Below are 16,950 nucleotides of genomic sequence, written 5' to 3'. Positions count from 1 at the left end.
CTAGGAACTGAGTTATGCAAGGAAAATAATGAATTAGTCTCAAAAAACTACAAAAATATAATCAATACAATTAAAATCTCTGGAAAAATGGAACAAAATAGTATTAACATTTGAAGATAGACTACAGTTAATAAAAATGGTTTTACTGCCCAAGATCCTATATATAGCCTTGGCAATACAACTGTTGCCAGAAAGGAATATGCTTAAAGAAATAAATTCATGCCTAATGAAATTGTTATGGTTTCCCAAAAGAAACAGAATAGCTTTAATACATCACATCAAATGTTCCTGATGTAGGAACGTATGTAACAGCATGAATGCCTAAAACAATCTCAGATTGGATAAGTCCAAATTACTCTGCAATTTGGAAAGAATTACTAACTGTAATATCAATAAATGAAATTGATTTACAAAACAAATTTCAAATAACAGATAAAAACAATTTGCCATGGCACATATGTATTAGTATGCAATATAACATAACTAAACCCACTAAAACTCGTATGATTAATTATTACATTGACTCATTTAGGAAAATTATTAATGCAAATATAGATTTAAAAATCTGGTTGGATCTCTTAACACCATTTATAGTCACAAAGAACTTTCCACATAAAATATATGGAGAAATTATTAATTCCTGGGAACAGAAAGGATTTGTTTGTTAGCTCCAATGTATCAAAGAATTAAAAGTTTTAGATATGCAAGTAATAAAAACAACATACAAAATTCCACAACAGGACTGGCTAACTTTACAGAGTATTCTGTCATATTCGCAAGATTTAAGTAGAATAATTAACAATTCTTCATTTTTTATTTTATTTGATTTTGCATTTGTTGACCAGGCTGGTCCAACTTGGATATATGTCCATTTTCAGCAGAGGCCTGGGGGGAAAAGCTACAAATCAAAACATTAATACACATTAAAAAAAAAACATTAAAAAACAGAGATACAGATTTAGCTCAGAGAAACATAATAATAGCATTAGCATATTTTCATTTAAAGAAATACCTAAATTTATGAAATACATGTATGAAATCATATATAATGACTTTGACATGGGAAACAGTATTCAAAAAGTTTACAAAATATTGATAATCTATAAAACAACACCCAAAACCCCATATTGGAAAAATATAACAAAATGACACTCAATACAGTTAACTGAAGATATTGAAACAAATATCTTATCGGTAAAATATGTATCCTTTACACAATACTGGAAAGTTTTTAATTGGAAATGCTTGCACAGAGCATTCTTAACCCCAGACAGAATCAGTAAAATTAATTCTTCCATAAAAGGAATATGTTGGAGATGTGAGCAAGTACGCAATGCAGATTGGAACCACATTTTCTTTGATTGTGTTAAAATTAAGCCATTTTGGAATGGTATTAATAACTTTCTACAAGCTTTATTTAATGCATCATTTTTTTTAACTAAAGCTCTTGTATTATTAAATGTGAACAAAGGTCCTCATTTGAATAGGTCAAACATGTATCTGGTATGGACTATACATGCAATTTCAAGGAAGTATATAACAAGAAGATGGAATACAAACACAATATCAACTTTGGAAGACTTCTACAGCCTACTGAAGACCACAGCTTTATTGGAATTTAAAATTAAAGAACTAAGAATTTACCCAAAGCCATTTATCAACAACCCTTGGAGAAGAGTCTTCTCGCTGATTGACATATACAATAATTGATCAGACACTCTGATAATGGATTGGACTTGCTTATAAAGTAACTGTATACATTAAGATATGTTATAGTGTCAGGTTAATGTAAATAGTGTATATAGTTATTTAAGATGTTATGTATAAATACTGTGGAATTCATTCAAATGTATTTGAAAAATAAAATAAAAAAAAAATTGAGACTGTGACTAATGGTTTAGCTTCTAATTTCTCCATGTTCAAACCAACAATTTGTATGATTTTCCAGTAGTTCTCCAAAATGTGCTGAACATCATTGGCTTCAGTGGTGTGTGTAAGGATGCACCCATGGTTAATTTTCATGTTCTGCATAGGTTTAATATTCACTTTGACACTGCTGACATCTAATAAGGGTACATAAAACTGGTCTAGTCTTTTTTGTTTAACCTACTGAAATATCCCATCCAAAAATGGGGGTGGGTACCCAAGATTTAACATGTCAATTAAAATTTCTCCTTCCTTCAAAAAGGTGTCAGTCTTGGAAAACATCCTTGCTAAACGAGCCACCTGGCCTTTGACCAGTGCTTATTTCTGGTGCAAAGAATGCCAACTGTCAAATGAAGCAAAGAGTTTGAATAAGTGGGTTTTCTGTATAATGTAGAAGAATACCAATGGTTGGGGTGGTCAATTATAAGTTCCACATCTAAGTAGTTTATGACTTCAAATGATTTAGTCATAGTAAAACTCAAAACTGAGTAATGTTGATAAAGGTGAAGAACTTGTTTAGTTTGCCCTCACTGTCTTTCCAAAAAAGGACACTGTCGTCAAGAAAAAGCCCATACAGGCTCCAGTACTTTCTAAAAGGTGAACAGAACAAATAGTTATGTTCCCAATAAGCTAGAACTATGTTTACAAAAATGAGAGCACATGCAGCCACAATTGTTATACCATTAGCCTGTATATATATATATATATATATATATATATATATATATATATATATATATGTTGTCCCTTCAAACCATATAAAGTTATTTTTTAAAACCATCTCCATGAGGGAGATAACAGCCTTCGCCAACCTATCTTCCAGTTCTATGTGCTAGCATAAATAAATACAAGTAAAACCAAACAATGCCTGTGTCATGGGGTTTGACTGAGAAAAGGATCTTTAATATCATTTGTGACCAAAATTAATCTCTCATCATAAGTATCCCTGTGAATCTTACTCACAAAATCCCACGAATCCTTGTAAATATGCGATTCCATAGATAAGATTTTTTTTTTAGTATAGTGTCAACAAGTCTAGCTGTTGTATGGGTTTTGGACCCTTTTGCATCTACTATTGGTTGTAATGGTGGCTGTGCCAAGTTCTTGTGAATTTTAGGGATCCCAGAGATTGTGGAAATTAATTGTTACTATAGTTGAATTCTTCTATAGTAGTCAACTCTTCTAACAGTAAATTATACAGACCCAAGTCAAATTTTCTGTAGGAAACATTTAATTCATTCCTAGAGCTCTTCTCATATTGGTCAGTATAAAGCATAGTCTCCATCATATTAATATAGTCAGTATGGTCCATTACCACCATCCCCCAACCTTTGTCTGGTTTCATGCATCTAATGGTTCATTTGGTGCTTATTTCACTAAGTAAAGCTTTCTCACCCTCCTCAAGGTTGTTCCATGTCAACCCACCTTTACCTTTGAATGCTTTCCTCACCTCTGGTTCACACATTTTTTCAGAGAGAAATGGTTAAAGACGCTAGTTTTTTTTAATATCATCTTCGGTTCAGTGTTCAAGTTCACATTATTGAAAAAAGTTGATGTGGAAGGTGCTGCTTTCTTAATTTCTCCATCTTTTAGGTTTGCTTTACTTGTGTCCTGTTGCCAACAAATTGGAGACAGTCACTTAGAAGCAGTGACTGTCCTGATAAATTTATAAAGGTATTGTGATTTAATATTCTTCTCATCAGGCAATAATTTGCAAGGCAGATGAATAGGTGGCTTTCCCAATTTATGTTATAACCAAATGAGTGAATATGGGCTATAATTACTGAAGTTTTCTTGCTGGTTTGGATGTCGCTTTAAAAATTGTCCTTGTACTCAAAGAATACTTTGCCTAGTGGGGGGTTATATTTATGGGAAAGTTGCAAATTAAAATATGCTTATGCAGTGTCATATTGTCAGGTTTCCAGTCATATTCCTAAGTCTGCTTGGTTTATAAAACCATCCATTGACATCTGTGCTTACTTTTTATTGTCAGGGTGGCTGCAGAAAGAAATAAGAAGCAGTGGCAAGACCTCCTCACTGAAACTGAAGAAGCGCTGGTTTGTACTGACCAACACTGCTCTAGATTACTACAAGTCATCTGAAAGGAATGCCTCCAAACTTGGAACACTTGTGCTTAACAGCCTGTGCTCTGTTGTCCAGGCAGATGAAAAGGTTTTCAAAGAAACAGGTAATATTACATTCCCTTCCTTATTCACTTTCTTGTCTTTCTCAAATATATTTTTGTGTTATAATCCACTGGTTTTGGTTATGTGTAAGTGGACTATGTCTTTCAGATCCTAGTTTAGTTCCTAGAACCCTTGCTTGTGTCAACATCGGTTACAACCAGCTGTACAGAGTGGTGTTCATATTGTTTCCAGAAGGAATAGTTAAGTGGATGTCAGCCCATCAGCAATGGTGATAGAAAACAAAGGTACACATGTGATAGAAAAGTCCTTTTGGTTATTTTCTCACAATTGCAGATGGAGCAGTGACACAGCGGTTGCGTTGCCACCTTCACAGCAAGAGGTTCTCTGGTTCGATTTTTGGCTGGGGTGTCTTCTGTGCAGAGTCTGCATGTCCTCCATGTGTTCGTGTGGGTTTCCTCCCATGTTACAAAGACATGCATCTGAAGTGTTTCTCCCTGGGTCTCCTCTGAAAATTGGCTCTGTCCCAAGTTGGACTTTCCTGGTAAACACATTTTAAATAAATCATAAGCTTGCTTGTTTTATCACTTCTTTGTAATCTAATGGTTGGCAGCAATTGAAAGGAGCGCTCAGTTTTTCCATACCTAAGGGCTATCAGTGGCACATTCCCTGGTCCTCTCGAAGAGCTCATTTAATCCTTACTTTCCTTAAATTCTGCACAAGATTTGGGCCTTAAAGCCCCCCTCCCACCATGAGATTGCCAAGGGAATAGTAACACTTTGAGTTCCACTTTCAGATTTAAGTGACGTGCCCCTGTTTGTTTTATGACCTTTCGTCACAAAATACATAATCAAAGATGTATTTCTGGAGTGTTGGATGATGTACTGCAAAGACTTTTTATGGTCTTCAAAACTCGGTCTGTTTCTAGATCTGGAAAATTTCATTTGTTATAGTCATCTCCATGTTTTAAATCTAAGGTGAAGGTACTGCAGTTGGTCAGATTTAGGAGACTGCATTCTTAATTTTAGCAGATTTCAGTAGTGTCAGTATAAAAATGTTCCTTAGTATTTCTATGCTACGTCATGTCATATATATGTATGTGTATATATATATATATATATATATATATATATATATATATATATGTATGTATATATATATATATATATATATGTGTGTGTGTGTGTGTGTGTGTGTGGCAGTAATGTTTGTGTGTCACACAACTCCCAAGGCCTCTTGCTTGCCTGCATGAAAGCTCAAGAAATTACAAAACCTATGTTGGCCCATTAAAAGGGGTTACATAGGTTCATATGTTTATACTAGGCTAATGACCATTGGGACCTTTATAAGCCATGCAACCCAAATGTGTTCCATAAGTTACTGTGCCTTAGAGGTTATTTTAAGGGGTGTATATTAGTTAAGACATGCTGTCCATCAGGAGCATAGATGTCAGACCAGGGGTGAATTTCTGATTTCCCATCCACTGGTTTAGGTTTGTCCTTGAATATGGTCAGGGAAGGGCTCTGCTTCACATGAATGGAAAGCATATTTCAGAGAATTGTCAGGGTTGGTGCAAGCATTTTGGGGGCCCCCCAGCATGGTTCAAGTTGGGGGTCCTACTCAAGAGAATATCAAGTGTTACCACATTGCCATTGCACCCCCCCCCTGTCAAGCTCGTCCAGAACCATTTTACCACTATAGTGTCGCTACATTCAAATCATTAAGAATTGATGTGCCAAGGTACACACTGGCATTTAGTGCCAGTGTTACATCATGGTAAACCCCTGTACCACAGCAAGGTAGCTACTTACAGGTGCACACACTGGCATTTAGTACCAATGCTACAATATGACAAATCCCTGTACCACAGCAAAGGTAGCCACTCACAGGTGCAGACCCTGACTGCATAGTCAACTGCCCAGATTTTCACAGAATGTCCAGATGTGACTCATATTTGTTCTGTTCCTCAAAATTTGTAGTTTTCTGGATTTTTTGTTGCAAATCATTGATGACTGAATTCACTAAATGACAGGCATTTTAGATTAACTTCATCATCTTCAGAACATGCATGGTAATAACTTTTTTTCTAGCAACTTTTTCAGTTTATAAGACCAATATTTAAAATTTCCCCAGATCTTTGGGGTTGTAACCCCATTATCTGCAGCTTTGCCCAGATTTTTTGTGCCATGAGATTGAGAGCTATGACTGGCATTTAGTAGCTATGTTACATTACAACAAGCCTCTGTACCGCATCAATGTAGCCGGTCCCACAGGGGTAAACAGACACCCCCACTGACTCTCCTACAAAGGCACCCCCACTGACTCTCCTACAAAGGCACCCCCACTGACTCTCCTACAAAGACACCCCCACTGACTCTCCTACAAAGACACCCCCACTGACTCTCCTACAAAGACACCCCCACTGACTCTCCTACAAAGACACCCCCACTGTCTCTCCTACAAAGACAGCCGCACTGTCTCTCCTACAAAGACAGCCGCACTGTCTCTCCTACAAAGACAGCCACACTGACTCTCCTACAAAGACAGCCACACTGACTCTCCTACAAAGACAGCCACACTGACTCTCCTACAAAGACAGCCACACTGACTCTCCTACAAAGACAGCCACACTGACTCTCCTACAAAGACAGCCACACTGACTCTCCTACAAAGACAGCCACACTGACTCTCCTACAAAGACAGCCACACTGACTCTCCTACAAAGACAGCCACACTGACTCTCCTACAAAGACAGCCACACTGACTCTCCTACAAAGACACCCCCACTGTCTCTCCTACAAAGACACCCCCACTGTCTCTCCTACAAAGACACCCCCACTGTCTCTCCTACAAAGACACCCCCACTGTCTCTCCTACAAAGACACCCCCACTGTCTCTCCTACAAAGACAGCCACACTGACTCTCCTACAAAGACGGCCACACTGACTCTCCTACAAAGACAGCCACACTGACTCCTCCGCAAAGGCACTCACACTGACTCCCCCGCAAAGACACCCACACTGACTGGCATTTAGTAGCAATGTTACATTACTACAAGCTTCTGTACCACATCAAGGTAGCCAGTCCCACAGAGGTACACAAAGACAAAGACACCCACACTGACTCCCACACAAAAACACCCACAAGAGAAACACAGCAATACAGCAGGCTGAACACAGACACCCACACAGACTCCCTCACATAGGACAGAAGCACACCAAGACAGAGACTCTTGCACACAGGACATACGCCCACATATGATAATGACAGCATTATAGCAAGACTAAACAGAGACAATACAGACAGCTACACTGACTCTTGCACACAGGAAAGTACACCCACACATGATAAAGACTGCACTACAGCAAGATTGAACATTAACACAGGACAGAGGCATGCACCCCCACAGTACGGAGACAGGACCAGGACAAATCTACTGCAAGACTGAACATAAACCCACGCAAGATTAAGTCAGTACTATCAGAAAACAGAACTGAGACACCACTGTCTAACACAAGACAATGACAGCAATACAGCAAGACTGAAACAAGCAGCATTAGATAAACTGACATCACTCAAAGCAATTACTGACATGCAGAACAGTCGCACTGCAGAAGTGCACAACACAGCTATGGGACAGACATGGAAAACACTACAGACACACAAGAAGTACAAGGGAAAGCCATGGGGATTACAGAGTCTGAGGAAGACTCATACCCAAACAAACCCAAGAGAAAGCCATGGGGATTACTGAGACTGAGGCAGATAACTCAAACCCAAACACAGAGCGCAGTGGGGATTACTGAGCCTGAGGCAGACAGACTCAGACCCAAAAAAACACAGAAGAGAGCCATGGGGTTACTGAGCCTTTAGCAGACTCAGACCCATGCACAAGAGAGCAATGGGGATTACTGAGTCTGACACAGGCAGACTCAAACCCAGAGAGAAAAAGGTGTCATTTGTCTTCAGTGTACATTTACCTCTTCAGCTTTTCTGACTGCTGCCACTTGTCTGTCGTCCTGTGCTTCTGTCTTAGCCTTGTGACAGGTTCTGCCGCTCCCAAATGTCCTAGCCTCATGATGTGTCCTGCCGCTCCCAACTGCCCTAGCCTCACGATGAGTCCTGCTGCTCCCAACTGCCCTAGCCTCACGATGAGTCCTGCCGCTCCCAACTGTCCTAGCCTCACGATGAGTCCTGCCGTTCCCAACTGTCCTAGCCTCATGATGAGTCCTACCGCTCCTAGCTGCCTTTGCCTAACATCCTGATAGTTTCATCCTCATTGTGCAACTTGGTCCTGCCTGTTGGAGTAAGCAAAAAAAAAATATTGAATACACAGCATACAAGCCACACTAAGGTGCTATCTGAAATTTACTGCCTGACAGCATTATAAAATATTACTGGAAAGGAAATGTGAAGTCTTCAGTGGGGCTGCCATGTGATGCACTTTGTACCACTTCATGCTCAACTGAGAGCACAGCTAAGCCTGAAAAATCTCTCCTGACATTAACAAATGCAGGTATGTCTGAGTTTCAACTTAGAAAGGCTACATTCTCCAGTAGCCACTGTAACAGGTGCAGTCAAATAAAGCAGTGAAACATAAGTATTTATATATATGTCTTGCAAGTGGTTGCGAATGAGGAGATTTAATACATTCAATGGTGATAATTCATTATCACTCATTCGAGAAAGGCTTTTCAGTTTGTGTCCAAGGTCAGAGTCGTCAATATCACAATGGCCACTTATTCTGTCAGTCAGTTGTTTTTTCAGAGCCTTGCAGTGTTGGAGCAGTGTGTCTTCTGCAATGTCACTCAAGGCTTTAATATTGATAAAAATCCAAAGGCCTTATCAAACTCTGAAAGCTGCTCAAACCGGTCAGTAAATGATTGGATTGTTGTGCCCATCAGCACATTGAAGAACCCTACAAGTAGTTTTACCACTGGATACTGTACAGTCTTGTCTTTTCCTTCATAGTCAAAGAACCGCATTACTTTCCTCTGCCTCTTTTCTTGAAATGTGTTGCCAACATCCAGTTATTCCGTTATCTTGGAGGCTTTACCCATGGCATGTTGAACTCCCGTCTCTCTCTAATTCTTCAGCAGGTTCTTAGGTGATGCCAGCACTTTGACACATGTTATAATGTCAACCGATGGACTCTGCAGAACTTTGCTTGCATGATTTACCTCTGTCAGCACATCATACCAAACCACTAAACATACAATGAACTGGTATGACAAGTTCCGAGCACAGTCCCTTTGCTTGTTGATATGTTGCAGCATCACTTGTACATACTGGTTCACCTATCTCCTGTAATGCTTCAATGACTCCCTTCAACTGAAATCTTACTGCCTTGACAGAGTCTATCCTGCATTCCCAGCTAGTCTCTGACAGTAGCTTCACAGTGACCTTTGTGTGCCATTTCAAGATTTGTCATCAGCTCGTTGATCCTGAACAGAGTACATAAATGTTCTGCAGACATCCAAAGAACGACACTGCCTGCAGTGAGGAATGTACTCCATCACTAACTATAAGATTTAAATTATGGTAGGCACATGGCACATAAAAAGCCCTTGAATTCAGCTATTTTGTCCGGGCCTGCACTCCAGCTCATTTCCCCTTCATGTTGCTGCCATTGTTGTATCCTTGTCCTTGACCGTCGTTAATCTCCAGTTGATGATTTTGTAGAGTCTGAAGAAGTGCTTCTTTAAGGCCTGCCCCAGTTGTATCATTCACAGGCACAAATTCCAGAAAGTGTTCAACTGTGGCTGCAGTCCTTGAAATATCTACATACCTAACTACTACAGTCATTTGCTCTTGATTGCTGATGTCTGGCGTGCAGTCAGGAATCACAGAAAAGTACCTAGCGTCCTTCACCTTCCCTGCAGTGGTCCTTAAAATAGCATTTGCAGTCAGCTGAATAATTTCATTCTGTATGTACTTCCCAAGGTAGTGATCCATTACCTCTTTCTTCCTAATATGACATAAATGTTCAGCCATGACAGACTCAAACTGCAACAAAAGTTGCACTTGGCCTAAGAAATTGCCATGGGTGTCCAGGGCATCACTTGTACCACGGAATGCCATGTTCCATTCCGCCAAGTTTTGGACAGTAGCAATAATGGGTTCTAACACACCACACCAGTGAGTTATTTCCTTTTCAACCACTGCTTGTCTCTTATCATCCATTGTCTGCCTACTCTTTATTCTTTTGCCCAGTTCCTTCCACTTTAGAATGTATGCCATATGATCCAATGCCCAGTCATGGCTGTGTAAAGCTTTGTACATGTCTCTCCATGCTCTGCAACCACCTGACCTGAGAAGATGGTTAGAATGTCCAAACAATCTGCATGCAAAGCAAAACAGTGCATCCTTTGAGATTGAATATGTCAGCCAAGTGTGTTTTGCTCTCTCTGCAGTAGGTAGCACATGGAAATAGTTCTCAGATGTAAATCTTCTTTTCTGCTTATTGACTGGGGAACTGTGGCAACACCACTTGCACAGGTCCATGCTGAATGGCAGCTACCCTAAACTTGTCCCTTGTCAAGTCTGGCCAAGTTCCTAGATCCTCAAAAGATATACCTGACACCCTGCAAGTCATAGGCCACATCTGTCACTACGGAAGTAGGGGCTCCTTCTGTATCAAACTGTGGATCCAGGCAACACCTTTACAGTTGAATCTACATTTGCTGACCTGCTTTTGCCCATGGTAATGGCTGTAGGTTCACAGGAGGTAGACTGTGGTGTAGCCACAAGAGAGTAGTCACTTTCTGTTGGAAGGATGCTGGCCTCACAGTGGGCAGACTGTAATGCAGAACCATTGTGTTGTCCGAAAGGCAGACGTTTTCCTGAATCTCTCCCCTCTCTCATGACCAACAGAAAATTTTCATAATGGAACCCTGTCTCTTTGCATCCTCATTCCTCTTCTGCTGAAGCCTTCTTTTTGCTGCTCCTGACAAATATACTTCACCTCTAACTGAGAATGGAAGTAAAGCAGAAGTACTACACATGCAGACATTGGATCCATTTGTCATACTGTCAGTAAAAAGCACTACACTTCAGGTACATATTATGCAACTTTCTTTGACCTACCCGGACTGCATAATGACAAACATTAGCATTCTGAGCACCATTCTAAGGATGGTATTGCACTGTAGGCAGAACTGAAGAGAAACAAGGACCAGTAGGCAAAAAAACTGCAGTGCAGCCATATAAACCAGAAAAATTGATTAGGTTCCAAAGTCACGTTAGTATGACGGCAGGCACAAAAGAATGAGCAACTTAATACTGAACGCTGTTCATAAACAAGCTATACAGTACAGAGTGCCATACCTAGGTGGAAGAACTGCTGAGAAACAGTAACCAGTAGTAAAAAACTAATATAGGCAATAGGCACATTTGAAGTGCATTACAAAAATACATATTGCATAATGACTTGCATTGACATCGGCCACTATTGCACCGCAGGCAAAAAGACTGAAGAATGACTAACCAGTAGGCACAAAAAGCAATGAGAAAGGCCCAAGTTACAGTTTTATGTTAAATACCTAGCACTGGAGGTGAACCTCAGCTTTTTCTCTACAATTCTTCCCCCAAACATGTGAAGAGGCCCCAAACGATGTAAATTATTGATATTACAAGCTCTCTGGAACAGACTAAAGTCTGAAAGAACAAATTACTAGAAGAGGCACAAGTTTGAAAGGGAACACACCAAACTATGAGGCAAGAGAAATGTTACAGAGCAAAAATGACTGCCCACTCTACCTCTCAATATCTTGGCACACTTGAACAAACCAAAATCATTGGTTGAACAAAGGAGTAAAATCATGGATTTGCTAGAAAACCTCATTTGTGAGGGATGTAGAGGTGCTACACATCGGAAGATATTCCAACAACCCCCCCCCCCCCCCCAGCACAGACCTGTGGACAAAAGCATAAAGCCAGGGAATGTGCCATGCGTTACATGGAGGATATGAAACATGAAGTCCATTTTTCCTAGTAGCTTTAGCTCTCCGCATTGTGCTATGCAATCATTTTGTGAGAGAGAACAGACCAAAACCAAAAACATCTGGACATTTTGCGCATTCTCGCAGGCCCCATTAACCTCCTAACCTCTCAGCATAATTCATACAGCCAAAAATAACTGCAGAACAAGGTGTAACATTAGGGATAGTTTAAAACATTACTATAAACTTAGATAGCAGAACAGTGTTTGCATTAGCATGCATTAAGATATCAGTACATTCTACAGAACTAGCCCCCCCCTCCAAAAGTCTCGGCACAAAAATTCTGGATGAAGTGAAAACAAAAAACAAAGGTGTAGCATTAACAATGCGCTTATATAGTATGTGGCCCCACATTAAAAAAAATCCCAGGCAAACACTGAACACTGCAACATTCTCACAGGCCCTGACCACACTCCCAGCCATTCAACACAATAACTACGGACAACAAAAAAGTAAAGTCATTGCATCAGTCAAACATTGTTGGTATACACAACAGTAGCGCAACAGGGTTTGTATTAGTATACATTCAAACATCTGTACCTTCTGCAACATTCTCACAGCCACTAACTACCCTCCCAACATTAGACATTTTTATATACAGGCCCCATCAACCTCCAAATAGCATAATTCAAACAGCAAAAAATAACTGCAGAACAAGGCGTAACATCAGGGATAGATAAACAGTACTGTAAACCTAGATAGCAGAACAGTGTTTGCATTAGCATGCATTAAGATATTGGTACATTCTCCGTAATCCCCCCCCCCCCTAAAGTCTTGGCACAATAATTCTGGATGAAGTGAAAGCAAAAAACAAAGGTGTAGCATTAACAATGTGCTTATACAGTACATGACCCCCCCCCCATTAAAAAAACTCCAGACAAACATTGAACACTGCAACATTCTCACAGGCCCTAACCACACTCCCAAACTTCCAACACAATAACTATGGACAATGAAAGAAATTAAAGTCATTGCATCAGTGAGTTGAACATTACGGTTATACACAATAGTAGCACAATAGGGTTTGCATTAGTATACATTCAAAACATCTATACCTTCTGCTACATTCTCACAACCGCTATCTATTCTCCCAACATTAGACATTTTAAACAATGTACAGGCCCCATTAATCTCCTAACCTCTCAGTATAATTCTAACAGCCAAAAACTGCAGAACAAGGCGTAGCATCAGGGATAGTTTAAAACAGTACTATAAACCTAGCTAGCAGAACAGTGTTTGAAAAACTAGTAAAAATCTCAAAACCTAACTGCAAATGCATAATTTACCATCAGAATTTCCAAATCCAAAAATAGCAGACGAATACTTAATAGATCCATTACTGAGCAATATGTCCCAACCATCTGGAAAGTATCACAAAGGTGGAAACTTGACAGAACTTACAAATTATAGGCCCAGAGCAGTTCTCTCCCCACTAGCTAACCTCCAACAAGGATGCATTCATTCTCAGCTTCTGCAGTGTGTCGCAACCAATAATTTACTTGCCAAATCCCAATACAGCTTCAGGCCTCATGCTGCAACTGCCCTCCTCAGTTATACCACCACCATCAATTTAGAAATTAAGGTAAAATAGGATCATCTGTCTTTCTCAGTTTGTCAAAGGCCTTTGACACAGTCTCTCAACCAAGTACTAACTACTCTCTCCAACCTTAATCTCACCCCCCCCCTAGCCCTCAACTGGCTCCAAAGCTGCCTAACTGGTCATAAACAATAAAATGTCTCCAGGATCTACCTTTCCTCTACTCCCAGTCACATTAGGAGTCTCACAAGGCTCCATCCTTGGTCCACTTCGGTTTAGTGGATTTATTATCAACCTGAATACCGCCACCTCCCCAGCATCCACAATCCAATATGCTGACACTGATGCACGTGTCACATCTACCATGCAACAGGTCATGTCCCAATCCAGGCTGAAATAAGCTAATCTTCACCACTTACCTCATACGCCTAAAACTATTCACTTAGACGTCACCTCACAAGACTGCCCACCTGTCCCTGCTCTAGCCACCTCCAATATCCTTTTCTTCTCTGTCCTATTATTTATCTCCCCTCCTTTTCATCACCGCTAACCCATTCTCTCTACCCTTTTACATATACAACATAGATACTACCGAAAAAAATAACGAGCCTACTCTACCTCTTTGCCACAACAGCTAACTCACACACACTCCTCCTAACCAACTGCAAGTCAAAATTAAATGTATATTACAGCTCACATTAACTTATATTGACCCTCATACAAACAGATATACTGTATTTATTTTAAATAATTGTAGCACTTGCGTACTAAGATAAGCTTTTGTCCTCTGACCTCCACTGAAAATGGGTTCTATCCCAGTCAGACTGTTCAGTAAACAAATGTAAAATAAATAAAACCGGTATAACCACAGGCCCTCACCCCCCATCCTCTTGGCATCAGAACTCTTCAGAAAAGCAAAATAAAACTGGTACAACCACAGCCCTCACCTTCCCAATCCTCTTTGCACAAGAATGCCAAACAAGTGAAATAAAACTGGTAAAACCACAGCTTCTCACCCCCCCATCCTCTTACCACCAGAGCACTACACAAAAATAAAATAAAATTGGTACAACCACAACCCCCCCCCAATCCTCTTGGCGCAAGAACTCTACACAAAAGCAAAATAAAACTGGTATAACCACAGCCCTCACCTCCCTAAATCTTTTAGCACAAGAAATATGCACAAAAAATAAGGTAATGCAATCACCCCCCAAAAAAAAAACAGTTAAAACTAAACCCAAAAACGAACCTTTTATGCTCTTTACAGAAGGCCACTTCTAATATTCTGCTCCATCTTCACAAATGAAGGCTCACCCACTCTGCTTGCTTTCTTCAGAGCACTGAAGTCCTTTTTAAATTGCCCTTATAAGGAGAGTCTTTCAGACCTTTTGATAAATTGCCCTTAGAAAGACAGTTGAAAAGGGTATTCTCCAATGACCATGACTGCTGCAAAAGCTTGAATCCACTGTTGATCCGTTCTCTGAGGTAATCTGTCCTCATGCTGGTCCAAACCCGGCTCGATCTCCACAATCTGCTACTATAATGAAAACTCTCGTTTAAAAACAAGAGAAGTGATCCTTATTAGCCGCACATGCCTTTTTAAAGGCAGTTTATATGGGAAGTGCTTTGCAAGGACCAATCAGGTCCTTGCTTCATCACTTCCTAGTTTAAAAAAGAAAAAAAAAACAAAACAAGAACTTAGTTCCCAGGCTGCTGCAGCCAGTCAGATTCCTTGTTTCACTAAGCAGACCTGATTGAGTGCAGCTTGCCAACGAATCAAAAAAAAAAAAAAAACCCTGGAAAAACAGTTCGGATTTTCATGGTAATGTCAGGGAACTGTGTGGACGTCCACGAGGAGCCGAGCGAGGAAGCAACGGTCAGAGCAACCCATGACTGCTGGATGGGGGCACTTATTCGCAGGGAGGTAATCGGGGGCTCCCCATGGCCACGGGTTTCACAGGTGCCTAACACTGGCTTTGAGAACAGTGATTCTCTGTGATAGGTTTCTGTCCCTCCCATCATTTTATATTTAAGTCACAAACAAAGTTTAAATCCTTAGATCTAGTAGATGTTCTTCGTGTTTCACTGTTGCAGTCATAACTGTAGGGTGCTCCTGCCGGCAGGCAGCCCGAGGTCGGCCAGAATCCCAAAGTCTGGGTCCGGCGTCGGCTGTATAAGCTAGTATCCTGACGTCAGTACGCCTTGGTACATAGCCCTCAGCCGACGCCATCTTCTCCAGTCTTTCTTGCCGTGCGGTGGAAAGCAGCTCGCAAAACGTTGGTTGGCGATTTTCGAACAGCATTCTTGGTTGTTGTCGGTCCGAAGTTGTTACTTCTCTTCTCAAAGCTAAGTACCCCGTTGGGGAATCTTTTTCTTGTTCCTCCGATGTCAGAAAAAGTTAATAATTGTATAGCGTATGGGAAACAAATACCTCATAAAGATTTCCACTCTTACTGTTTACCTTGCTTAGGCCCTGACCACGACGTTTCTTGTTGTCGGTTCTGTGCCAGGTTCAACTCTCGTACTATCAAACGCAGGTACGACTGGGCTTTAAATTATTTTGGCAGACGCTTCAATTACAGAATGTCGTCGGATACTACCGGAGTTCAAAAGAAGCGCAAAGATAAAGACAGGCCTCCGAGGTCCAAACAGGACTCGTTGCAGCTGGAGCCAGCGTCCGGTTCGGCTGTTGTCAGTGAGGCGCTTTTGCAGCCCCTGTCCGCCGCTTCTGAACCGATGGCCAATACGGACTCCCATGGGGAGCCATCAAGGCCCACTATTTTAACTGCTGCAGGACCTTCGGACGTCGCTCCTTCAGATGGGTCCGGAACCGCTGTGCAGGTACCGGCTTCTGAGGGGGTTTTCAGGCCTACTCACATTACTATTTCAAAGGCAAAGACAAAGACTCCTTCTAAGTCTAAAGTTTCAGCTCAAGCTGCTTCTGAATCCACTCCCAAGACACAAAAACAATTATTGAGGATGGCTGAAGATTTGCTTACAATGATTAGGGGTTCTCACCCCCCTCCTGAGAAAAGGCCTCGACAGGATGTTACTCTGGATTCTTCTGAACAGGCCTCTGTCTCTTCTGTTTCTTCCTCTGATCAGGACTATTCCTTCCCTCCTTATGAGGATTCGGATGCTGAGGAATCTTTGCCCTCGGCCTCTCCGCCTGAGGATTTTTCTTTTGGGGAAACCTTGCATGAGATGAGGGAACATTTTCATTGACAAGGACAGGAATATTCTGCTTCCAAAAAGAGGCTTAGAGAATTTCTTCTTCTTCCTCAGCATAGGCCTTTAGCTATCCCTCCTGTTTTGGACATTGTGGATGATGCTTTTTCTGAGG

At 40.8% G+C, this 16,950-nt stretch overlaps 1 protein-coding gene across 1 annotated transcript in view; it reads left to right on the top strand.

Annotated features, from left to right (window-relative positions):
* LOC122804987 (unconventional myosin-X-like) overlaps positions 1-16,950 on the top strand; it is a 2,302,513-nt gene that overhangs the window by 2,092,291 nt on the left and 193,272 nt on the right. Inside the window, exon 28 of the mRNA XM_044075233.1 lies at positions 3,920-4,114. Coding sequence (XP_043931168.1) covers positions 3,920-4,114 — 195 coding nt within the window. The remainder of the gene's footprint in view (positions 1-3,919; positions 4,115-16,950) is intronic.

This window comes from Protopterus annectens, chromosome 6.part0 (assembly GCF_019279795.1).
Source record: "Protopterus annectens isolate FY-2018-M chromosome 6.part0, PAN1.0, whole genome shotgun sequence".
NCBI classification, from domain to species: Eukaryota; Metazoa; Chordata; order Ceratodontiformes; family Protopteridae; genus Protopterus; species Protopterus annectens.
This window is presented reverse-complemented; position numbering and strand designations above follow the sequence as displayed.